Source organism: Necator americanus, chromosome V, assembly GCF_031761385.1.
Source record: "Necator americanus strain Aroian chromosome V, whole genome shotgun sequence".
NCBI classification, from domain to species: Eukaryota; Metazoa; Nematoda; class Chromadorea; order Rhabditida; family Ancylostomatidae; genus Necator; species Necator americanus.
In genome coordinates this window covers 26,807,804-26,834,025 of record NC_087375.1, presented here as the reverse complement: position 1 = coordinate 26,834,025, position 26,222 = coordinate 26,807,804, and the positions used below count along the sequence as shown (strand labels likewise).

The 26,222-nt window shown below is 41.5% G+C and overlaps 2 protein-coding genes across 4 annotated transcripts; one reads left to right on the top strand and one right to left on the bottom strand.

Moving 5' to 3' along the window:
• Positions 1-418: 418 nt before the first annotated feature.
• On the top strand, positions 419-26,222 carry RB195_015335 (uncharacterized protein; the record flags this gene model as incomplete). 3 transcript variants are annotated; one of them, XM_064205999.1, is made up of 16 exons in its annotated part: positions 458-508; positions 4,539-4,619; positions 4,690-4,785; positions 9,267-9,434; positions 15,826-16,005; positions 16,183-16,330; positions 16,651-16,890; positions 17,974-18,096; positions 18,294-18,434; positions 18,485-18,638; positions 18,810-18,937; positions 19,011-19,166; positions 19,223-19,410; positions 19,476-19,593; positions 19,668-19,804; positions 23,136-26,222. In XM_064205999.1, 16 exons carry the CDS (start codon positions 458-460, stop codon positions 26,220-26,222), a joined length of 5,196 nt encoding a protein of 1,731 aa, XP_064061880.1. The 3 variants fall into 3 exon arrangements, with proteins under 3 accessions (XP_064061883.1, XP_064061880.1, XP_064061881.1); XM_064206001.1 differs by lacking the exon at positions 23,136-26,222 and having other exon boundaries at positions 419-508; positions 19,668-19,855; XM_064206000.1 differs by lacking the exons at positions 458-508; positions 4,539-4,619; positions 4,690-4,785; ... (10 more) ...; positions 19,476-19,593; positions 19,668-19,804 and having other exon boundaries at positions 23,277-26,222.
• On the bottom strand, positions 22,327-23,034 carry RB195_015336 (uncharacterized protein; the record flags this gene model as incomplete). The annotated part of the gene is made up of 2 exons (XM_064206002.1): positions 22,327-22,560; positions 22,924-23,034. 2 exons carry the CDS (start codon positions 23,032-23,034, stop codon positions 22,327-22,329), a joined length of 345 nt encoding a protein of 114 aa, XP_064061882.1.

The window sequence follows — 26,222 nt, the reverse complement described above, 5'->3', positions numbered from 1 at the left end:
TGTTTCAATTCACGAACAAAATGAATCTAGTGAGGTTATTCTCTAGAACTGAGAACTACACTACCTACTGCCTGGATGGATTTCTCAGGTTGTAGTCCAGGAGAACACTTCTCTCTAAAAAGTTCGAAGTCATCCGAACTCCGGAGGATCCACCACCTTTTCCACTCGTTTTCCCTCCATTACCACCTCCAAAACAATGCAAAACATCCGAAAACTTCTAGCGAAAAATCACAATCACGAACAAAGACATCGATGCTTTGTGGATGTCGCGCGTTGTGTGCGCGAGCGGCATTTACGTCTCCGTAGCCGGCTGCGTCGGGCCGTTCGTTCATCCATACGACCAACGCCTGGCCACGCCCACATTTCTCACCGAGCGACAACGCCCGCCCCAGCGGATAGCTCAAATCTCGCATCTTCTATGCGCAGGACGACATGCGTCAAGCCTAAGCGTAATTCAATGTTAATTTCCGCTCTATTATTGGCATTAGCCGCTTCGGTGGCGTCCACGGTGAGTAATTTCGATTTCTGGGGACGTTTTTTCACGTTTTCTTGATGATTCTGAAAAATTTTTCGTCACCTCTACGCTTGTTGAATTTCACATCATAAAACACTTATTTTCTTCACCAAAAAGTCTCTTTTCCGATACCAAACCTACCAAGGATGTATTTACTTGGTTCTGAAACTAGTTTGTCCACTCCCGCGTCTTTTATTGCGATAGACTCACACACGAGGCCTATTCACTCAATAACTTTCAGAATCCACAAAACCAGAAACTTTCTCTACACTGTTTTTTCCAGTCTCCTATTCTCGAATTTTCATTGACCTGGAACCGTGAGCAGAAGTTTTCTGGAAGATTCATTCCTGGAAGATCTTCATACCGTGTTGCGCATATTCCGTAACTCCTCCATTTTTCACCTCTCGTTTTTCTTCCTTGCGAATCCGAAATTTGTCTTGAAACTGAGCGTTTTCTGCAGTTTTTTCCTCTAACATTTCTCATTTCATGAAGTCATTTCTTAAGTCACCTAAAAATCCGGCGAGTGATTCTGAGGTGACAGCAATAATCAGCACCAGAAGCATAAATTATTCAGATAGGGAAGAATTATTCTTCGGCCCCGTAAGACAGAAGAAATTATTATAAAATGTTACGCTTCATATTCACTTAGAAATAGAAAAAACAGAAATTAGAATTCAAATTATGGATAAGAATTAATTGTTTATTTCGCATCTCCAGAAAAACCTCTCGAAAGAGCCTTTTCTCGCTCGCGCATCCTTTGGTTCGCAGCTTAGAAGAGCTGTAATTAACGTAAAAAGCGCTTCAAATACTGAAGATCCTGACTCTTGACAAAAAAGCATTTGCACACATCTTTTGATTGCTTTCGGACGAGTTTGGACTTCACACCACCGTAAAAAGAAAAGCATTGAGCTTCTGAAAAATATTTTCACTGAAATATTGAGCAGTTTGCTCATAATGTTGATGATATAATTAAAAATATTTGGCATTGACTGGGCGTGAACCATGTTGCGGTCACCAAAACCCAATGAGAACATTTGTTGTCGACTCCCGCCATCTGCAGGATAGCGCGCTCGGCAGCGGGAAAGAGTCTCCGAAAGATGCTCGGACTTCGCGTACTGGGACCTGAGCATGGGGCATAAAGCAATTTTTGCCACTGATTCTGTGTAGAACCACTGTGCCTTCTGTACACTAGGAGCTTCCTTTCCTTTCCTTATTGTTGATGCCAGATTTCTTTAAAAGTTATTTAACTGCGAGAGAAATTTTGTTGTCCCACAGCAGCACAAACGCAGTAGAATAGCAGCAAGAGTGTAACGTAATGCTTTAGTATGTAAGGGAGGAAATTATGACCATGTGGTTTCCTTCATCAATTCTTCTCCGGGCTTTTACTTTTATTTTCAAAACTTGAGCTGTGCTTGAACGAACGTATTCATCAAATCCTGCGACGATGTTCCTGTCGAGAAACCCCTCTATAGAATCATTTCGAACCAATCAATAATTGGAAAAGGTTGCATCGTAGCTGGTTGGCGATGACGATGAGAAGGCGGCAAGGCGGAATACGAGTGGCCAGCAGCCACCACGAGTGGACCGAGGACTTGTCGTAGACCTTCCTCGCTGAACGAACACTCAACGGCTTTTTTCCAGCTAGACGCGCTTTTCTGGCGTTAGCTACGCTGTTTTAAGCTGCCTGCATCCACACAATCGGTTTGGCTGGAATCCGGATACGAAGGACATGTTCGAAATGTGTTTTTATTCTGAAACACATCGTTTCCGTATATATTCTGCTCTACGTTTTACCCTATCCGCTTATTTTCGACAACACGGATGTTTGTAAAAAAAAAAAATCATATCCTCCTCCGCAACGTTTCCTTCCCTTTTGGATGTGAGTTCGCTAGGTGAAATTCTTGGACCAAAACTAGAAATTGAACGCAAAAGTGCACATAATGAAATAGTTCACGTGAATTACTACAGGTTTGGACTAATTATGGCTTCGTTGCGAAAATGTGCAAATAAATTGACGTCGCATGTAATTCCTTCGATCCAGGAAAGATTTCGCGAGACACATTAATTCAGTGCGTGGGTTTATAGTATTGCGTGCGCACTTCACGCCGTACATGTTATGTGTCCATCATATGCGTGTACTGTCGTGTTCAGGTGGGGAAGAATGACTCGCTAAACTCGTCCGTGTGACTCAGAACTGATCGATTTATGGCGGTATTACAAAATTCTGGGATGGCTAAATTATACTGAAGTTGTTATAGATGTTGAGAGTGGTTACCTCCCGAGTTTTAATGAGAATTGATCCAGAGAGCAACGAGAATAGATTGAAATCTAAAAATAGAGTCGTTTCAAATGTGGTTACAACATCCAACCCCATCCGTCCGCAAGATATCCCGCTGCTCCTCTCTTCCGCATTCTTCCGTCCACACTATTCTCTCGGCGAATACGAAGGATTTTCCTATCATTCAGGATAATTCAGTGGGAAATCCTCAATGAATAACGGCAACGAGAGCGAGGAATCTTTGCGGAAATCAGTGTAGTTAGGGAATGGGATAGTTTATTTGGTTCAATCCATATCTAATTCAACCATAACGACAGATTACCATTTCTATATCTCCATTCTGAAATAGCTTTTTCAAATAAGCTGTGAAGAAAATGCAGCTCGTCAGGAGAAAAATCCATCATTCAATACAGTATCAGAGACTATACTGTAATTAAAAGACTTTTCTTTCCAAAGAATAATTTACAAAAGAAATGACTGCCATCGCAATACCGTTCTAAACCTTTGAATGAGCTTTTTTTTAGGACAAGTTCTTTTTTCAATGCCATTAATAGAAAATTTCTAGCACAAAACCATAGAAAATAGATAATAATAATCTATAATAATTCTCTCAACTTTTTTGAAAATTTCTCATTTGTAAAAATCACTGTTTACTAGTGGTACTCGGTACTGTATACGTTCTATTTACAGTATGATCTCGGAAAACTCCTTTTTCATTTTATTCCATCTCAGACGTTAAAATTTGATTTAAAAGTGACGGAAAAAATTTGGAAAAATTAATACATTCTGGGCTCCTGCCTCATTTGTTTCAAAACGACGCTTCTGCACCTACAGAATAACGTTGGCTGAATTGATGTCAACTCTCAGTCGACAACAGAGCAAACTGTACAGAAAGCCTACGTTGGACCATGTCTGAGTGTTCAGTTCCACTTAAATCTAAAGATATTTGATTCGCTTATTATCATCTGTTCACTACCCCCTACGAATTAACGCTGAGAAATGACGCTTCTTTTCTTTTAGACTAAAACTAAGACTAAAGTTGCAGTGAAGCAATACAACTAAGGCATGTTCATCTTATTTGAAATGGTCAGACAAAAAACTGTTTTATCGGTGCTCTGTGGAATAAAAATCGCAGTTTAAATTTGCATTTACGAGGTATTTCATTGCCTTCGGAATAATAAATCTCGCTGTGGAACTAAATTAAAGAGTATCAAAGCAAACACATCCTCGAGGGATGAATATTCTTCAAATTTATAACTGAAAAGCTTCATATCAACTGTAGAAATTTCTACAATTAAAAATCGTCCCTTACCCCAGTCCGAGCATCGTATAATCCCACTTTTATATTTATATATATATATATATACTATGCATATGTATAAACAAATAACAATAATCTCAACAACAACCTATACCTTAAAAGAACTTACATCAACAGAGCCCTCTGCCGACTTATTTTTCTCCATAGAAGAAGCCTCATTTCTAAGAGCTCAATTTCAAACGGCTCAATGAAATCAAAGGAAAGGGGACTATCTTCGAACATTATGTTCTTCGCTATTTTCTCATTTCATTCGATTAGCAGAATAAAATTTGCCAAAATTGCCGAAATAAAAAAAAACATAAGCGCTAATTATTTTTGGTATTATTTTCTCTACGTCTTCATTCTTGTGAAAAGAAAAATAATGGAAATAATTGGTAAAATGGAAATAATAATGTTCGATGCTAACCTTTACCTACTCTTTTCAGGATTTCAAAGTGAAACCGGTGCGGTTACAAGGAGATGCTCCATACTCGCACAGAAGACTATATGGAATTCGGCGGTTGAAGGTATGAAGCAGTAACGGACGAATTCACAACAAATCTTTTATCTTCCTCGTGTTAACCGTTTATACTACAGGTAATTCGGCCACTAGTGGCGCCAATGGGCGAAGTGGCACGAACGGCGATGGTGCGACGACATCAATCAATCGACGAAACCCCGTACACCTTTCCTGTAAGTGATTCTGGTTGTTCTTTTTTCATTTTCCACGGATTTCCAATCAAAACAAGCAATCGCGAGTATTTAGCGGCTTTTTTCCTACCATAAGCGTATCCATAAAGACCTGTCCTGTGCTCAAAAGCGGCGCCATCCGTAGATTTTCGATTTTCTTGACTGGCACCATACCCAACATGATCTAATCAGTGGTTATGCATAGTGGACAGGAGATAATGCGATGACTAAGCGAACACACCACCCAATGCGCACCAATGAAAAGTGGATCGGCATTAAATGCGAATAACAAGAACGTACGAGAAGGAACAAGTTCTCAGTATGACGTAACGCAAGAAAACGGAACTTAGCCAGGATAAGCGAACTTGTGCGCTCGGCCGACGTTTGCGCCGAGCTTAGTCGCGGTTGATGTGCGCAATTCTGTAGAAAAAAGGGGATTGACGCAATTTTCAGAAAAGCTGATCAGGCGCTGCTTTGGGATATTCCCGAAAATGTGCGGATCCAATGCATCGTTGCAGGGCTAACTGGCCCACAAAAATTCCTTTCTTTTTAAAATAAGTCTGTAAATGAATGAATGAATGAATGAATGAATAATGACAACAAAAAATAGGCGCATAAATGCATAAATGGAATGTGGACAGGACGAAGACTATACTGTAATGGATTTTGGATCGTTCATAGTTTCCTGTTGCTGACTACAATGGTCATAACTTCCAGTTATGCAAAATTACACATTGAACCTAACCTGATAAAGGAGATTCCGTGGCGTTGTGAAGCTATTAATTATTGGCTTCCCGATCGATATCTATGTGCAGAAAAAGATTCTAATCGATAGTGCGCAGTTTTCACAACTAATAATCGATTATGCTTAATTGTGTACTGCCTTGCATACCTCAAAGCACGTCACAACCTAACTCATAGTTTTCGTCACACTACTTATTGACGAGAAAATTCAACTGAGAAAAAATTATTTGCGTTTAACGCGACCCCTTCTTCACATCCTCTTTCGCTGAGTTGCATTTAGGAATAATTCCTTGATCTCGTTTTTACCGCAAACCATGACCACCTCCACCCTGTTGAGGAACCAAAATTTTGAAGAAGAACTAGAAAATAATTTCAAGAGCTCTGCATCATTCAGTGCTTTGGATAATTATGCTTGAGATTACGGTAACAGTAAGAAGCATTCAAGTTCCAAGCATCGCGCACGCTAAAAATCCTTTTTCAAACCAATTATTTTAGCGATCCGCTAGCGACGTCATTTTGCCTCATTTAGAATCCGTTTTTTTCCTTTGTAGCGCGCTGGCTAAATCTTGGACGTCGGACTTTTTTTCTGCCTCGGCTTGATCCTGATCTAAGTAAAGCCTATTATAGAGACGTTTTGGTACAAAGCCAGCATTCTGGTTTTTCGTTTCCTCCAGCAGACACTGATCGTCCTCGAAAATGGCCTTCTTAAACAACGTGTCGCGGCGATTCAGGCTTGGTCAGTTGGAAAGAAGAAAAAAAGCAGAGAAAAAACCTTTGAATCGTTCGTTTGTCGCTGTCAGCTCCACATCCAGGCCAAAAGTGATTGAATTACGTGATGCTGAAAATTGTCCTTTTAACTTTCTAGCGTGGCGTCGAACGGTTACGGGTCAGCGCATCGCATTTTAATCGCAAAGCCGACGACACCTCCCGCTGAGACGGTGAAAATGCCCGGAAAATCTGTCGGATTATCCATCCGTCAGGGTTTTGTGGACAAAACAGGAACCTGGTGGTCTAGTCTAGGACTTCCTCTTCCTACTTATGCATATATATGTATGTTCCGAGCGTGTGTGTGTGTCTGTGCATACATGATCGCGAAATCGCGTGCTGTACATATCACGCCGGATGGGGAGGAGGACACGCCTGCGATGTCGATGCTTACGCGCTGTGTTGGTTGATTGTCCAGTTTTAGTGTCGTCGTGTCTCCAACGTACATCTACATGCATAATAATGGAAGATTGACTGATGAAGATGATTATTTGTAGAAATACTATCGTTTCTCGAGGAAAAAAGTATAATGTCGAGAAAGACTATTTGTTTCAAATCAACTATGAGTCATTGAAGAAAGACACGGTAGAAATTTCGCTATGGAACTGTCAATGTCGTGGAATTCTCAAGAATTTCGCAACGGAATTCCCATGAACTTCCTCCTGATTTCGTGAATCCTTCCCATAGGATTTTTAATAGTGTACAGAAGTCAAGCTTAAGACTTCTTTTATGTGATTTTGGTCCAGCAAACTTAGGAAATAGTAGAATTTTTCCCATTTTCTAAGCCCGTCAGAAATTGTTGAGAAAAATGACATTCAGATATAGGTACTTCAGAATGTCAAATGATCAAGGCGATTTTTTTTTTATTTGTGAGAAAAAATAATATTTTTATGAAAAAACCATAAAGCCCAAGGCCATGAAGATTGTGCAAAAAACTTAGTCTTTCTCGATTTCGAATTTTAGGAACAAAAGATCCGTAATCTTTTCCTTTATGGAAATATATCCCATTTATTTCGAAGAATCCTTCGTCGCTTCACCACGTTTTTTTACCCTAAAAATTAAATAAAGAATTAATTTTCATTGAGAAGATCCCAATTAGGATGAGACGGGTATGGATTCTACAACTCCTCTAGGAAATGAATAAAGTGGAAATTTTCTTGAAAATCCCTATCTCCTAGGTTTCTTCGTTGATGGCGGGAAATTCTAGCTTCAATGTTAATTATTTAAAACCGAATCCAATGGAAAACTCCGAAAATACAAGGATGGCGAAGACTGCTACACCGGCACCAAATCTTAATATATTTTTGGCAGGTGAATTGAAAATGAGAATTATTTGCTACAGCAATCCACGAACACTTATTTTCTACTAACCTCAAATCTTTTCCTCTCCTTACCAAAAAGTTCTTCTCAAATCAAAACCAGCTTTCAGCCCTTCAATATGATTTCATCGTATCTTCGTCAAAAAAGAAGATTTTCCAGAGTTTTTGTCGGCACTGTCACTGGCACTAAGCTTTTAAATATGGAATCTCCTATACTTCTTCTACCACTCGACCCAATTTTAGCTCTTCGTCACTGTTTATAGAACAAATGTAAACTGTAAATACATACTAAAGCAGCAGGCCTATGAGAACATACTTTTAAACTTAGCAGAAATCTAGTAGAGCAATTGGTGATCGTAATAATGTAAATTTCCCATAATCCATATCGATCCGTGAATCCCACGCTGGTTCCAGGGTTATCGCCAAATCTTCATTAGCTCGTGTCTTCAACTGTGTTTGAATTGTTTTTGCTATTTTGGCTCCACATGGTTGTTCTTCTTTATGAAGCGTTCCGTAAGGGAATGAACTACACGAGAATTTCTGGCATTTAAGAATTTATCAACGAGAAAGCGGCTGTTGCTATGGAATGAGGTCACTAAGTGTGAACGGAAAGCGAATTGAGCGGACAACTAGTGGAGAAAGTGGTGAAATAACACCGGCGAGAAACATCCGTCTATGAACAGTTCGAGGACGGAGTTCATTTATTACAGGGAGGGATAGGCTGTGAGAGGATTACGATCCTGGAATTTGACCGATTCTTCTGATGAGAGGATGAAGAAGCGTAAGGGGTGGTAGCAGAGGAAACGCGAAGAAAGGAACAAAGGAAAAGTGATGAAAAAAAAAACATGAAAGAAAAGATAGAAAGTGTAGTTGAGAAGTATAACTGGGACCAAACGGATCCAGATCCGAAAAAAATGCGCTGCGTTAGCATTTTATTTTATTTTATTTATTCATCTCTTTATTTATTTATTTACTTGTTCACACACCTCCCCCATATGCAAAAAACAAACATCGTATCGAAGCCAGAAACAGAATTCAATTTTCTTTTCGAATGGATGGCTCCGTTTTCGACGTAACAATTCTTGGAGAGGATTCTTCATTCATGGACACATTTCATAATGTGAATTTTTTTTTCAAACAAAAACCCGTTGAATACAAAGAAACAAGAAGGAAATAAGCATATTCTTATTTTGAAAAGGTCTAATAAAAAAACTGTTTTTTCTTCGTGGAAAGTGACGATAACAGCAGAAAAGTCCTTCGCATTTTCGAAAGATACAGAACTTGGGTTTTTTTATTTGCCAAACCATTTTATCGGAAGACGTTAATCGATTAATTGATTAAAATAATGTTCGGGAATTGCTTTAAAAAAGTTATTCAGCCCCTTAGTCGTTCATTTGGTCTAAATGAAGAACTATGATGACATTAAGAAATAGTGAAATTTTTATTAGAAGTGAACACATCTCAAGGTTTTCAAAAATACATTTCATTCGTATTTTTGACGTAAAGACCTTGAGAATCACAAAACTGTTCCTCTTGGAGAAAAGAAAGATTAAAATCTCCAGCCAACATCTGAAGGAATTGTGTCTTCTCATTTTTTTCCTAGAAAAAAATTATTTTTAATTCCTGCGATTGTTTGCTTATTCCATATATTTTCAGCCGTATGTTCCACGAGCACAAGTGCCTCCAAGGATAATTCCTGCTTCTCATCCAGAAGCATCAACGACTACTGTCATAACTTACACCATTGCCGCCGCCACCACGCCGCCAATACCTCCACCAAGATCCATTCAAGATTTCGATGAAGCGAGGAGAAAACGAATAGAGGTTGCACCTTCATACCGTACTACTAGATTACAAACCTCAGATCATATCCGAACTTTACAATGTTTTCCTTTCGCGGTCTCAGTAAATTCCTGGCTGGGAGTACAGTTTTTGCTACGTTCCGCTTACGTAGGACAACGGCAGAACTGATATTCTTAGCAAAAAGTGGCGAAAGCAAGCAAAAAAGCTCACTTATCTTGCACGAACGCTCGTTCAGATGCAATCTCCGATCCTAATCTATTTTTTTCCGCGGAAAGCTTAACGTTGCTTGAAAGTGAACGGCTACAAAAGAAATATCCCTCATATATCCACCAGTTCGAATAAGTTTGAACTCGAACATTCGGTAAACGTGAATTTTCCACCGAATAAGCTCAAGTATTCTAGTCGTCAAGAAAATAAGGTTCAAGTGCTAATATTACAGTTAAATGTTCAAAAAAATCCCTCAACCATTCACATCCTCAAACAGTCAGAAATTAAAAATTTCCTGAGCACGAGTGTTTGGTCTTGAATAATTTTTAAACCTATCGATCGAACATTTCCTAATGTATGGGGTATAACTAGAATTCGAAGAGTTGTTTGACTTTCCACGAATATTTTTTTATAATTCAAATTGTTCTACAATCCGTACCGAACGTCGAATTTTTCGATTCAAACATTTATCAAACTTAAAACCGTGGAGACTCATTAGTTGCTTTGAACTCTTCGATTCGAGTGAGAATGTCACGTTTTTTTTCCCAATTTCTACCTCATGTGATGAATTTAGAGTGAGTAACAATTTTTCTTCTATAACTTCCAGAAAGAACAGCTTCATAACTGATCTGCAGTTGAAATACCTTTAAAATTGCTTTTTTCGACGAAAAAACTAGTTTTCTTGGCAGAATTTGTGGGAATTTCAGTTGATCCACGCTGATTTTTCTTGTTATAACTACCTTAGATGATACAGTCAGAGTGAATCTTCAATTTTTCTTTATTTTCGTGATTTCCATAAAGGGAAACTTCAGGACTGTTCTGCAGTTAAAGAATCTTTAAAAATCACTTCTTCCTAGAAAAAAAACTTATTTTTTGGGCTAATTTCCTAATTATTCTATTCCATCCATACTAATTTCTCTTCGTCGTATTGCACAAATGAAATGGAAATACTTGTTGCATTGAAGCTGGGCGTCTACTTCAGCGCAGTTCTCCTTCCTTATCATCCCTTAAAGAATACCGCGTCGATCTTCAGAGACGGAGTGCACTATCGATTGACAGTCATCGAATTCATCTATGAATTGCTCTATTGCTACACTCCTACATCCAGGAGCGTATATTTGTTCACATTTTGCCGTAAATGTGTACAGAGCATAAAATTCAAAAGAGGACAAAAATATGCGAGAGAATTGCTTGCTTTGAGGATCTCGGTCAGATTAATTGAATCCTGGTGTGATAGGTGCCATTGCGGTCATCGTTATAAAACGTGTTCGTTCCTACTACGTTTCGCAAAAGTTCACATGGATGTTGGAAGATCGTTGTGACTACAGCAACAATATGGCTCTGGAGCATGGAATGTTCAACTTCGGATTAGGTTGGACATAAAAATTCTGTACACACACGAACATATGACTGGAAATTCCCACCATTAAGTTGGGGAACTCTCACATCAAAAAAGGTGTTCATCAATCGCACTTTTTTGGCACTAAGAGTCATCAGCTGACTGAGAAATCGCATTGTTTCACATGAATCACCGAATCCTCTCCAGAAATCCAACGCTCTCTCGTTCTCTCTCGTTCTATCTCGACAATCTCACTTTCACCTTTAATCTGCTGCAGTCGTGTAGCCGGATACGGTTCGTATGAGCGAGATCGGCGGCCGTTGAAACCGTCCACTTGCTTGGATCGGGGTCATTTCATTCGGACTATTGAGTGAAGGTTGAAGCTTCATGATGAGTGAAGGCTGTCCGGATTTTCACAAAAGAACTAACTGTGGAGAACGGCAAAAAGCAGTCCACTTCTTCTTTTGATTTTGAAAAAGATATGAAATCTTATGCTTACCCATCAATATTCTCGTAGTAAAGACATCAAAAGACAGAAAATAATTAATTAAGGAGTATTTTATGGATCCGCGAAAAAAAAATGGATGATTTTGTTGTTATATTAAAGAGTAATCTGAATTTCTCACTGAAGTTTCCCAATTTTGATTGCTGCTTTTTCCGAAACACTTTTTCATACCATGTTTAGCTGAAAACAACGTATTACCTATGAGGATCTACTTTTTTAATATTTCGTTTGTTTCGATAAGTTCGTGAGAGCCTAGAAAGTTTTCCTGTCAACATTCTCATTGTTCACCAAGTGAAATTCATCAAATAATACTGTAATTTCCTGCAAGGTTAGAAAAAGCTGAACTCCACAGTTGCTTTCCACTAAGAGAGGCTTCAAAAAGGTTAATCGGTCGCCATCTAATCGCAGTACCCTCGATAAATCAAGTGGAGATTGATTTTATCGTCATTCAACAGTAATTTATCGTCGCTAACGCTCCACATTTCTACACCTTCTTCACTTTCATCTCTTTTTTTTCTCATCAACTACTTATATTTCAAACTTTCTTCTCTGAACCCTCAGAAAATCGTATAAAGACGCTCAGAAAAAAAAAATCAGAGAAATTTACGGGAACAAAGAATTGGTGGTCACGCTACAGCGAATTTAAAGGTCAGACGAACTAACTTGGTTGGCGCCACTTACGCTTCACTAATGTCGTAAAACGAGCGTAACGAATCGTCGTTTTTGTGAACGGAACGTACCGGTACGAGTTAGCCCTTCACCTCCCCGGTAACTTTTGCCATTCCTTACAAAAAGATAGCTATCTTGAGTTTAAGACAGGATTAGACTGGTTTTGCTGCTTAGCATCGACATATAGCGCGTCCCACACACCGGAAAAGGAGAGTTTATGGCGGCGAGACTGGATCTTAGTTATTAGGTCAATCCAAAAGTATTGGCGACTTTCACAATAAGTGCCGTTTCTGAGGGAGTTTCACTATAGCAAAAGAATTCGTAAAGTTCTTTGTTGATGAAGCAAAATACTTGATTTTCTTATTCCTTCAAGGTCTTTAAAAAATTTTCCTAATCAGTTAATGAGAATTAATAAGATTAAAGAATAGAATGCCACGAATCTGAGGTGGTACGGATTTTAGGTGGAGTATTCGTATACGGGATAGTAGAGTATAGGGGAGAGCGGTGATTCCGTCCATTTCTTCCTGATGGCCGTAAAAAACGGACCGGAAGGTGCGGCGCCGCACAAGGCTGGCGCGCTCCAGTTGAACTCTTTGTCGAAAATAGTGCACCAGAACGCCCGAAGCGGTATCTTCCGGTCCGTTTTTTCACTGCAATTAGGGAGAAATAGACGGAATCACCCTCCCTTCTATAATATTCTACTATCCCGTATACGAATACTCCATCAAAAAATAGAATTGAGATTTATTCCAAAAATTACAAATGAAAAATCAAAAATTAATCAACTGAACTGAATCAACTGGAATCCCAATTCAGAGGGTCACATCTAACGTGAAGCTGTCAAGTCTTCAATATTCAGTTTCAATTTTCTTCGTGATTCTCAAAAATTCAACTTAGGTCTAAAGCAGCAGCAAGCAGACATACGAAAAAAACAAAATGAACAAAATCTCTTTTAAACAGCTGATATCCACCTTTTTCAACTGATAAAGAAAGAGTAGGGGACTTGCTTTCTCCGAAGAGCTCTATTCTATTGTACAAAACCTACTTACCTGTCGAAGAAATAAGTTATTGACGAAAAATTCCCCTGGTCAATAATTTTTTCTTCATCATCTTTTGTCTTTTCATCATTCTTTATGGTTTGTAGCGAGAACAACCAAAATCTTTCCTGCTCCTCAAATTTTTTCTAATCATGTGGCAAATCAATTCCATATATCTAGGATTGCTGACTCAATACATTCTTATTCCCTTTCCAAAAGTAGTCATAAGAACTTTCCAGAATTTTCGTAATCAAGTAAAACTATACATACATAGCACGCTGAATTTTGCTGACAACATTGTTTAGTTGTTTATTTCCGAGAAATTCGTTCCATTTCCGACTTCATTCACCTCTTTTTTGAAAACCACTACCTCTTTTCATCTCTTTTCATTGTCGCACCGACTGTGAAAAACATTAATGCAACCTCACTACTAACTGGGTCAAAAAGAGGCGCTAGATACGACATGCTTCCTCAAAATCCCTATTTGTAAAAACAAACATGAGAATGAGGTTAAATAATTGAAACTAGGGCTGCGCAATGGCCACGAGAAAATTAAATAACAATCGAAAAAAGATCCTGAAAGGATGTCTTAGTATCTTTTTTTACATCGCCAGTAAAAATTCTCGAAATCTTTTTTGTCATCATTTGCTCAAACCCCTTCCACTTTTACCACTGCACCTAATGTTTTGTCCAGTGCCCACCGAGTACAATGAAATGTCCAACTGATGTGTGTTTCTTAAAGATTAAAAGGATCTTACTTAGAGAAAAAGGGTGAGAAAAATTTAAGTAGTCATCAAATTTGAATTTTTACGAGTAGTGAAGTTAATCAAATTTGAATTTTTACGAGAAGTTAAGTAATGTTAATCCTGAACTTGTGAAGGAAAGTCAATGCAAATAACAAAGGTAATTCTCCGCCAAAAAAAACGAAGTTAAAAAGCGGATCCATTAAAGAATCGCCTTGTGAGATCACAATCTTATGATCACAACCACTTCCCACTTATCAAATTAGGAGGATAAAAGGATAAAGTCTCTGGCGTGTCAATCCACTTGAGATGCATCTCAATGCAGTTCGTGATCGCTGAGGTTTTGGAGCGCGTGTTGGCCTATACAATGACTTGCTGGGGCCAACCGATGATCAATTCAGTAGTTTTATTCTTTTAGATAAGTCTGGCATTAATTTGTCGACTTGGGATGAGCTGCTTGGTTGAGACTAAGGCGGTTTCGAACCATCGACGGTGAGGACACAGCGGACCTCTTACCATCTGCGCTACACCACCGCCCCCCTCCCCTTTTTCCCTCCTCTAATCAAATAATTTCCCATTATTTATTATTGATTGTCGTTATATTGATCACTTGTTATTATGAAGTACGCAGGACATTGAAAAGTATAGTGCTTGCAATCCCTTTCAATCCCTCCGAATGCGCCTACCGCTCGCCTTCAATTCAAGAGTAGAGAGTTTACGAATGCGTATACGACCTATTCAATGACTTGCGGGGGCATCTAGGACTGATCCGTTGAACCAAGTCAGTATCCTTATCCCCCGAGACAAGTTTTGTACTGCTTTATCGTTCCCGAACGGAGGAGAGGCTTGTTCGGGCTTACAGACGGACCCTCGACGTGTGCGCAGTACGAACATTCTTAGTCTCTGCTTCACTCCACCTGCTGAACATTGAAAAATTGTGAGAGCCGTTCGTAAAAAATCGAATAGATGCGCAATTTATCTACTTAGTACTGATGCCTCCCACGATCCCAACGATAATTCAAAAAGAAAAAGAACGAAAAATTTAATAAACGAATAATTCAGTTGCATGCATTAAGGTATTTTCCGTCGCCAACAATAGAATTCTGATAAGGAGGCGTTGAGAACCTACTAGGAACACAAAGGAAGTTTCCAAAAATAAAGGAGTGCCTCTTTTAGAATTAATTAACTTATTTCAATTATCTTACGGTAATAATAATTAGTAGTACAATAATAGAATGAAATAATTTAATAATATCTATAATAATACTTTTTTTTGTATTAATTTCGAAAAACAAAAAAGTATATCATTATTAATGAGATAGCCAAAAAAAAACAAGAACTACCAGCTAAAAGTCATTTACAGACATGCATAGTCAGAGAATGGATTCCTATCCACGGGAAGAGAAACCTCATAGAGATGTACAATAAATACAGCTTATCCTTGATTTTCTTCTCATATTAAAAAATATCCACAATAAGGATAGTAGTTTATGTTGTAAATATTGAAAATTATATGAACAAAACGAAAATATGAAACTTCTATGAAGGTCCAGAACGTCAAACTGTTCTAGTTTTAGTTTGCCAAATCTCTACTTTTGAGCAATAAGAAGAGAACTAAACTATATTCTCTAAGAGAAATGGCAGTAAGAATAATAAATTAATTGAATTAAAATATGATCAATCAACAATTCAATGAAACTCTTCTTTTTCTAGATGGTGAAGATATTAAGCATAGCTAACAATGACCTCTAGTAGACTGTATTCCTCAAATGTCCACAACTTTTGAGAAGATTAAACAGACTCCAAAATTCCCTCTGCAGAACTTCATTTCTTCGTGGAAACAACAATTTTGTGCTCCGAATCTCTGTTAAAAAACGGTCAATTTACTATGCCTTGAAATCATGATATTCAGGCAAGATGGAAGCGACTAGGCATCAACCTCAAAGCAATTCAATATCCGATCCACCGAGCTGGTCGCGAAAAGTCCTCCGAACTGGAGGGATTGATCTCGGGAGTAAAACCCTCACCTCAGCCAAAATTTATTGAGGAATCTATGGAAGAAGAAAAACAGTTGCAAGCTCTACCGTCCAAGGTACGATCCATCTCCGAGGATGAGCTGTGCAAACTTTCAACAACTTCAAAATAAAATGTTGCAAGAGTGTCAAGTATTGCACTTTGAAAGCGATATTTGAACTAAATTGGTGCAATTTTTAGTGGATTTAAATTGCATTCTTTGTTACTTCGCACTCAAATGGTTTTTTTTTTATAGAAGGACGAGATTCGAGTGGCGGCGACGCCAAACACTCGAAAATCGGTCCCTCTGCCGACTGACGACAAGGACATCCAGGTGGAGCCGCCAAGACGACCACGAATCCACGGTCCGATCCTGGGGACATTCCCGTCTTCGAAGGACGAAGGTAAAGATATCCGAGTTCGGCTCTTTTGTTCAGTTAGCCGCTTGCTTGCTTCTCCCCAAAAATCGAAGACGTTTGCTGGAAACTCAGTTGAGGCACACTGTTGTCAACACTGTCTTGCACTGTCGTTTCTGCTTTACCATATCCAGCAGCCCATACTAATACCGTAACCCAGATGCTAACTCCCTTCCCAGAACCAAATTCAAATCAGTTTTCGTCCTGCTGTCCTCAGTTCTGCTAACCACTAGCCGAATAAGTTAGTCTAACATCGTGTGCAATGCAGCACAACCTCCGTTCTGTGAGCGGCCCAAAACTGTGTTCAGATATTCAAGAGTCGGGTTACGGTATCAGTACTGGTGCTGCATCGCGGCGTCCAGTGGCATCGTCTGGGTGGTCTAAGACTGTGATATTACCGTCGGCTGCGTTACCACCACGATTTGCCTCACCAGTGGCGACACCAACGCCGAATAGCGACTACCATTCTCGAACAACCCCCGTGTTCAAGAGTTACAAATTCGCACAAAAACTCAGCCAGCGACCAAGATTGAGGATACGGCGACCGGGTAGGACTATCTTCTGCTGAATTTACCAGAGTTTTAGAGTTACCAGCCAATTAGTGTTGTCGTTGTACAAATTTCGTAGGGAAGAAGACAGTAGTGGTTAGAAAGAAAAAAAGCGAAACCTCGCCAGTAAATTCAAACAGGCAGTTCTGTCATTGAATTTACTTAAATAGGTTCGTGAGGAGACCTTATTGATTGTATACCGCTTGCTCGTAGATGCGGAGCGCGCACAAAAACTACGTTTTTTGATTTTTCAACTCCAATTCGTCAATTTCGTGATGTGCTGGTTTTGGTACGAGTATATTTTAGTATGAGTATTAGTATGTGCTAGTTTTAGTACGTTTGAATGAAGCAGCGTTCATTTTCTTTTCGAAAGGGATTCAAATATAGAAATAAACTCTCTTGCATTTTATTGCTAGAATATTTACATAGGAAAAAAAAAACAAAAGTTCGTAGAAACTGGTGCAAAAAAGACTACAATTCGGATACTGACTGTTTCATTCATCTCGGTTTTTCAATCAAGCCTTCATTTCAGCTCAATGCAATGATAACCGAAATCTTGTGCTTCAGCAGGAAATAATTACACACCTTGGCGCGTCACCTTTCTTTACGATTCTCAAAGAAAAAGCATCAAAAAACAGCTCCAGAAAGATGCGCAGATATGGGCAGGACCACATGTACACACTCGATCCCTCTTTCTCTATCTCTTCAAAAAAAAATCCCACTCTTCAAAAACTTGATTTTTGGAAAATAGTACGAAAGCGCTCGATGCAATGATTGAAAAAATTTTGCTGCACATATGCTGCGCTGCTACTGCTCGAGTTGGATTTGATGTATGACTGCATGACAAAAACAGAATTCTTTACTCCATTGATTTTTTTCTTTATTTCAAGCAGCGCATTTTTGAAATGGGATTCAGATTTTTCTCTTTAGGCGCTCCAAAAAAGTAGATAAGATAACGAAGACTCATCTACTTTCTCCATTTCTCCTTTCTACACCATTTTTCATTTTTTGGAGTTCTTCCAATAAATAAGAAATGTTTTTAATTTCGAATGAATGTTGGGTCAATTTAAATCTTATTTTTAGGGGAAAAAGCGATCTCTGAAAACTCAATTCAAGAAGATCCAAATCTGACGCCGTTCCAGAACTCTGCACGAAATCGTTTCGGATACGGTAACCATATTGGGGTTGCCGGTCCTATACCATATCGTTAGTTTCTGCCGTTTTGCTTTTTGCTTCCAGCTGGTCAAATATGTGCAATTTTATAAAATGTAATAGCTTTCCATAAACGCTTTGGAGGTTTGGACTACTAAACCCTACTAAACAATCTATTATGTTTCTCAATGGGAGCAATTTGAAAGTTTTTGTAAATATACCGCTTTCAACATCACAAATAGAACTTGCAGCGCGAACAGCTCCACCAGTACCACTCACAGAAACTTCTACCACTTCATCTACCACTACAACCACAGAAACTACCACCACAACAACCACAGAAGCACCAACGTCGTCAGCAGATGCTTCAGAAGGTGACGCTGGCGATTCAGGTAGTACGAATAGGTTATCGCTCCTTATCAAGCTTCACTTCTCATTTTAGGAGCAGGTTTCGGTTTTGGCCCTTCGGAACTGCCGCCTGAGCTTGCAAACGTTGGCTTTGGTATCGGCGGCAACGGCATCAATTTCAACGTGCCCGCGCAAGAAAAACCGTCCTCTCCGGCACCGGAGAATAAGCACCAGCGACCGAAGCAGAGGTAAATCAGCGGAAGGATGAGTTGATCCCAATGTTATAAGGTTTCTTTAGTGTGAAGGTTGTTTTTCTTTAATTTTCGGTTCAGGTGTTTCCCTCATAAGACTACAATACTTTCTTTATTCTTACATTTCGTTTTTTCAGTTCTATCCAAACTATCGAAATCTCATTCCAGAAAGCAACCAAATCCAGAGATTTTCAAAGAAGGCGAGCCATTGGTCATCCCACAGAACTCTGGTCTCCGGCCAGTTGCTCCACCAAAAGAGTTTCTCGACGGCGGTGGTTTTGGACCCGGCTCTGGAAGTATGTTCAAATACCAATCCTTGATTGTGGATTACCATCCCTGTAGAATTAAACTAGTACTACATATGAGCAGGTATTGGCGGAGGAGGCTTCGGTGGAGGAAGCGGCGGCGGCGGATTTGGCGGCGGCAGCGGAGGTGCTCCTGGAGGAGGTGGCTTCGGTGGAGGGGGTTCATCGCCTAATGCAGGATCAGGACTCTCCGCCGGATCAGCACCTGAAACTCCACCCGGTCTGACTATGATCGCAATCCCATCTTGAAGAAGTGTTATCAAATCATGTTTTAAGATCTCTTCACTGGCGACTCCGCCCTTACACCATCACGTGGTCCAACTGGGGACGGATATGGACCTCCGATATTCCCTGGAGGAGCTGTACCTCCTCCCGTACCGGCTGTCGGCCTTGGAGGTGCAGCGGCTGGAAAAAGCCCTTACGGTGCTGCTGTTATGGAGCCAACTGAGAATCCACCCACGACTGTGAGAAATAGGGTTTTTTTACGCTTACTTGTTTTGTTACTACTAATTTACATTTGCTTATCCAGGTCAAGCCTTCTGCTTTGCTGAACGTATTGAACAAAGCCGACCAAGGGATCAATCAAGCAATCACTCATTTCGAGCAGGGTAGTCCACTAGAAACGGCCGCAATCGATATTTTGGAAGGTAGTATCTCGCAGGAGACCCAACGAATCTTGTTCGTTCTACACTCTCCAGAAAATATAAGTAATCAATTCCAGTTGCGTTGGGATCTCAAAAACTTGATTCGCAAGCGAAACTATTGGGACATGTCGACCGAGCGATAGGTTTGGACAATTTACAGCGAATTCAGCGATGGGCGAACACCGCTGGTGCGATGGACGTGTTCAAAGAGGAGGTAGTTTTTCAAGTAATCGTTTTCATGGAGTTTGCTCAACAAGAGCACTAGTGACTGAAAAGACCACCCTGAGGTGTCCAACTACACCGCAAAAATATCTTATAAAGCATGATAAGAATTAACTTTGTTGAAAAAAATAAAACCCGTACAAATAAAAATGACATTATGAGGAAAGCCGCTTTTATTGCATGGAAAAAATTTCTTTCCAGAAACAGAAAAAGGAGAGAGTAAAACGCTACTGGGAGATAGACCGAAATACACTTTGCTCGTAAATCAAAGCAAAACAACAGGAACATGAGTAACGGCACTCTTCGAGCGCAAAATTATGGGTCTGCACGTATGTAACATAGTAGTATCGTGAAATTTCAACCGCTACATGACCGCGCTTCTGGATATTGTCAAAGCGATATGGAATTACGCAGTCGCACCTCGTAGGAACTAGAGCGGTTCCCACGCCGTTTTTTTTTTAAACAACGATTAGGAAGAGATAAGCGGAACCATCACAGATCCAATAGCCCCATCTCTAGCTTTTTCAGCGGATTCCTCGACTTCGTCAGATTCGTTGTATTATGCCTTTATTGTCGTTTTGACCCGACTATACCAAGCTACGTTTCTCGGATTTCTCTATGAGCCCTACTTATCTAAGCAACCATATTTTCCGCTTTATGGCTCAATCAAATACATTCTTCAAAGTATCAGCAACTCTGCCAAATCCAAGACAGATCACCTTCACTGCGTATTTATTTGACCTCTAGCCACTTTTCTCCCTCCGAAATCAAACGAAGTCCAAGTTTGATCTTAAAATCATGCTCAACCACCTACAAATTGAAGAAATAACCAGTAATGCGAATGAAATCTCGGTTTCTCTTAATTCATTAAAATATGCCCTCTGAATACGCGATGGAACTTGTAGTGAATTTATATTGCTGATCTGGTACTTTTTTACGTTATTCAACCAAAAAGAGTTCATTTCTATGAGAGAAGAAGAGTTACTTATTTTTCTTTTCTTTTCTTTTTTTTCTTTTTTTTTGACAATTTCTCGTTATAGATGGTCAAATTCATCAAAAACTTCGAGCCTCCGGAGGATCTCTTCCCAACGATACCGCCTCAATTAGATTATTTATTCAAACCATCGGGGCGGTAGTCCGTTATTGCTATTGTTATTCTACGAACCACTCACTCACGGGAGTACCGCGTTGCAAGCCAGGATGTTCAGGTCCATTCGCTCTCTCATACATCTTCTTGCATACGAAGCTGGTGTACATGGAAGAGGTCCTTGAACTCCCCATCATTGTCGCATCGTTACTTAGTTCTAGTGTAGTGTTGATGCTAGTAATTATGTTGCTATATGATTTCTAGTGGTTCTTTCAATAATTGCGTGTGTTTGTGTTTTCACGTCTTTCATTATGAAGTGCTTCTCATTCATCTTCACTTTATGTTCTCCGACACTGCTTTGATGTTGTTGTACAGTCCTCCATGAATTAATTGCCAACTGCTCACGTCACTTGCCATTATGATTCTCGCTCGGTTGTTTCTGTATGAGGAAAAACGAAATCTCGAGTAAATTATTAATCTGATTCTGTTAACCAAGATGTAGATAAAAAAACCGTGGTTACAAACACATTGTGGATCACTGAGGTTTGCATTTACCTTGTACAGGTGATAAGAGGTGACACAGGTCCATAACGGGAAATGGTTTGAGACCAGACCGACTCAACAAATCCTTTCATCCCTTTCGGGATGATTTTACTTAATCGACGGGCTGATGGCATTGCCTGATGCGATTACCCACATCCCTCGCTGAGATGTGCCGTCCTTGAACACAGTTCTGCCCAACCTTCTCGATCTTCTGCGATAGCTTGCACAGAATCAATCCATTTTTCTATTCCCTATTCTGCGAAACCTTACGTCTCGGCTGAACCGCCTAACCACGCCGAGTGTTCTCCGGTCTTCTTTCACCCCCTCAGTCCAGAACTTCTATTTTTAGCCAAGTGGCTTCTCACCACTTCTCACTTCTCACCATATATCACCAAAGAAGCGAAGGCGATTTACTTTAGCCACTTTCGATGGCAGTGCAAGATGTTGACATCTTCAATGTGTCAGCCGCCGGCACACCACATAAATTTCTGTATAAGGGTCTTCATTGTGGCACATCCTAGGCCAAAAGTCGTCTAAGTAGCTTTCGTTCCGTGCAATCAAGCCTCTCCAACCCCGTAGATGGAGCTGCCAAAGTCTCCGATCCGTTCATCATGATGGGGCGAATTGAGGATGAGTAAACTCGCAGCTTGATTTCGTTGGTGATGGGGCCGACCACAGGCATTTCGTTGAGTTAGAAGCAGAAGTGGCTTTAGCGTATATTTGCTGAATATCTTTCTCGTAGCTGCCGTTGTTCTTCAGTGTACAGCCCAGGTAACAAAACTCATCCTGATAGCTAGAATGATATCGGAAGGACACTAATCTACTGTTCTTCGCATAATGTCGTCGATGGCGAAATTGAACAGGAAGGGTCCTGCCACTACCCATCATCTTACTCCAGTTACCACCTCAAACGGTATTGTACATCCGGCTGGTGTTCGAACAGCAGCAGTTGTTCCTTGATTCTTATCATCAAGCAAGCGAACGAACGTTCCTGGTACTCCATCGGTGAGGAGCGCGTTGAGAAGAAGGCCTCGATGAGGAGAGTCGAAAGCGGCTTCAAAGTACAGAAAGCTAATTGCATTGGCTTGGAATACCGCTGCCAGATTTCGATCACTCTCCTAACGATAAACATCTGCTCAATCATAGATCGAGCAGGACGAAACCCAGCTTGCTCGTCGCGCGTTGTTTTTTCTCGATGCTTAATGAGTCGGTCCAGGATACTCCGCTCCAAAACCTTGCACATAACACGCAACAAAGAGAATTCTCGATAGTTCCTACGGTCCGTGACGGAATTATGATGGCGTGTCTCCGCGAGCCAGGTATCTTTTCGTCTATCCATATTGGGCGGATGATTTTGTCACCTCTAGATGTCAAGATATTTCAACATTTCCGTACTAATTCCGTCATCTCCACCAGATTTGCCATTTTGATTATTTTGATTTTTGATCATCTTTATTTTTTGAACCTCCACAACGGTTTACCGCCTCATAGTGGCGTGGAGGTGACACTGGGCGTCGAACTGCGATGCACAGCGGAGGTTCGTCCTCCGGCAGGGTCTCCCAAGCTGAGAAGGAGTTCGACACATCCGACATTCCGACTTCTCGGAATCGGAAGCCTAACTAAGAGTAAACCACTGCTAAGATTCACCACCGTCTTGGCAAAATGTCGCAAGGTGGTTCCCTGATCCATATAGGTTGGGCGACGACCTGTGGTGAAAGCTAAGCTCGCCGTGGCATGGCTGCTTAGTTTGGGGAAAAGTCTCTTTGCCACTCCAGCATATTCACTGCCTCAGTACCCTGCACACTGGGCCCTGCCGTCTCAGACGTCGGGCGGTATGGCGACCGGTGAGAGGCGATCAAATCTCAGGTTGCTCAGGACGTCATTGATTCTGGACCAAGGCGACACACGCACGACTCGCCATGGAGACTGTCTCAGACTGTGTACTTACAACGCGAGAACAGTTTCCACAGACGCCGACCTGCATGCCCTTCTCGGAGCTGCAGAGCGTATCAAATTTCACGTGATTGCTCTGCAGGAGACCAAATGCAGAAGGAGCGACGTACGACAGATGAATGACGGTACACTCGTCATTCGTGGAGAGAAGGTTCCGTCGCGAAATGTAGGCGGTGTTGGTTTTGTTGTGCACCCATCTGTCGTCCATCTCGTCGATTCTCACGAGATCCTGTCACCTCGTCTGGCCATTCTTCGCCTCCGCCCTCTGCGCCAAAAATCCATCAGTATCATCAACTGCTATTCACCAACATCAGCAGCTGATGATTCCGAATTGGACGCGTTTTACGAGGAGCTGGAGGAAGTAGTCCACAACGAGAAGTCCTTTTACAAGTTCGTTGTCGGAGACTTCAACGCAAAACTAGGAAAGGCCACAGAAGAGGAATACAGGATTGGAAGATTTGGACTAGGGGACCGGAATGAAAATGGCAATCGTCTCGCTGGGCTGTTGTCCGCCGCTCGCCTCTTTCATGGGAACTCTCTTTTCATGAAAAAAGATCATCGTCGGTGGACATGGGAATCGCCCAATGGCGCGACTCGTGCGGAGATCGACCACATACTCACCAACCGGAGGTGGTGTCTACTTGACGTCTCAGTAGTACCATCCTTTTGTAGTGGTTCTGATCACCGTCTCCTTCGTGCGAAAATACGACTTAGCCACACGATGGAAAAGAACATGTGCTATCGGCAACGAAGGAGAAAAGAAGTCGTCTACGACGATTGCGTACTCGAGGACTCCCTGTCCCAAGGTGACTGGCACATCGAGGAGGACCCAAACGTGGACTACGAGATGCTGCTCAGAGGATTACGAGCCTGTGCTGAACGTGCCTCGAAGTCGCGCACGACAAACTTGGATCGAATTTCGAAGACCACCAAGGAATTGTTAGGAAGAAGAAGGGCTTTGAGGCTTGATCCGAATGCATCGCACATTGAGCGGTTAGTAGCAAACACTAGCTGCAGAAAAGCGTTGCAGGAGGATCTTTTGAAGTACAGGCAGAAGAAGATTCTAGAAGCAGCACAAAGAAGAACGAGTCTAAAGAAGTGCCGCAGGGATCTCCGCGAATATAATATTCCGCTAGCAACCTTGCTGAGCGAAGACGGGACTCGCACGTCTTCTCGTCGTGAGATGGAAATCATTACGGAGAGGTTCTACTCGAACCTTTTCCGTTCATCAACTCCTGTGTCAAGCCCAATCATCCCCACTGGCGAAGCTCCACCACGGATTCTCCCTTCGGAAGTACGAGTCGCTATCAAGAGCATGAAACCTGGCACAGCCCCCGGACCTGATTTTATATCAGCAGACTTTCTTCGGGCTGGTGGCCATCCGCTTCATGTAATCTTAGCAGCGCACATGACATCCTATCTTCAGAAAGAAAGGATCCCAGACCAGTGGAAGACCTCGCGAACCGTTCTTATCCATAAGAAAGGTGACGGAGAGGACCTTCGGAACTACCGTCCGATATGCTTGCTGAGCGTGTTATACAAAGTATTCACCAAGATCATCCTCACACGCATATCTAGGACGCTGGATGAAGCCCAGCCTCAAGAACAAGCTGGATTCCGCCAAGGGTTCAGCTGCTTGGACCACATCCAGACCGTGTCGAGGGTCATAGAGGTTTGCCGGGAATACCGCCTGCCCCTAGTTCTAACCTTCGTCGACTATGAGAAAGCCTTTGACAGCGTAGAAACGAATGCAATACTGTCAGCGCTGGTCGATCAAGGTGTGGACGCGTCGTATGTGAGGACATTAGCCAATTGCTACGAACGATGCACGACTAGGATACAGCTTTTCCACCGCCCTCTCACCATACCCATTGGAAAGGGGGTACGACAAGGCGATACTATATCGCCGAAGCTGTTCACGGCTGCATTGCAATGGATAATGAAATCACTATCCTGGGAAGAAAGGGGCATACGTGTTGATGGGAGATTTCTTTCGAACCTTCGTTTCGCGGACGACATCGTTCTCTTTTCGAGCAGTACCAATGAAGCAGAAACGATGCTCAACGAATTGAACGAAGCAGGGAAGAGAATAGGACTACGAATAAACAGAAAGAAGACACAGTTCATGAAGAACGCGCACTGCGAGGACGGAGGAGTACAACTTGAAGGCTCCCAAATCGTGGAAACTCCGTCATACGTATACCTTGGACGTTCTATGAACATGGAAAACGACTTGAAGGAAGAACTGAATAGAAGAATGAGAGCAGCATGGGCAGCATTCGCAGCCGTCAGGGAAGCTACGGACCAACTGACGGACCATGATCTTCGTGCCCATCTGTTCGACTCGACAGTCCTTCCAGCGCTCTGTTACGCAGCGGAGACGTGGGCAGACACCGCAGCCACGTCTAGGAAGCTACTTACTACCCACAGAGCCCTTGAGAGATGTCTCCTGAAGTTTAACCGGCGCACACAACACCTTGCCGGTCTTCGTAGCTCTGAATTAAGAGGAATGTCCCGTCTTCGCGACCCAGCGGAATATGTATCGAAAGCAAAACATAGATGGGCCGGTCACATCATGAGAAGAATCGACGATAGATGGACTAAAAGAACGCTAGAGTGGATCCCAAGGGACGCTAAACGCCCCCGAGGGAGACCGCCAACGAGATGGGGTGACGTGTTCGCTGCACGGATGGACCAGCTGAGAGCTCAGCTGGATACGGCTCAAGGACCTCGTCATCGTCACTCACGAAGCTTGAGAACATCTTGGATGACAATGGCGAGGGAACGAAACGAGTGGAAGAGATGCTGGGGCCCGCACGTCGAGTGA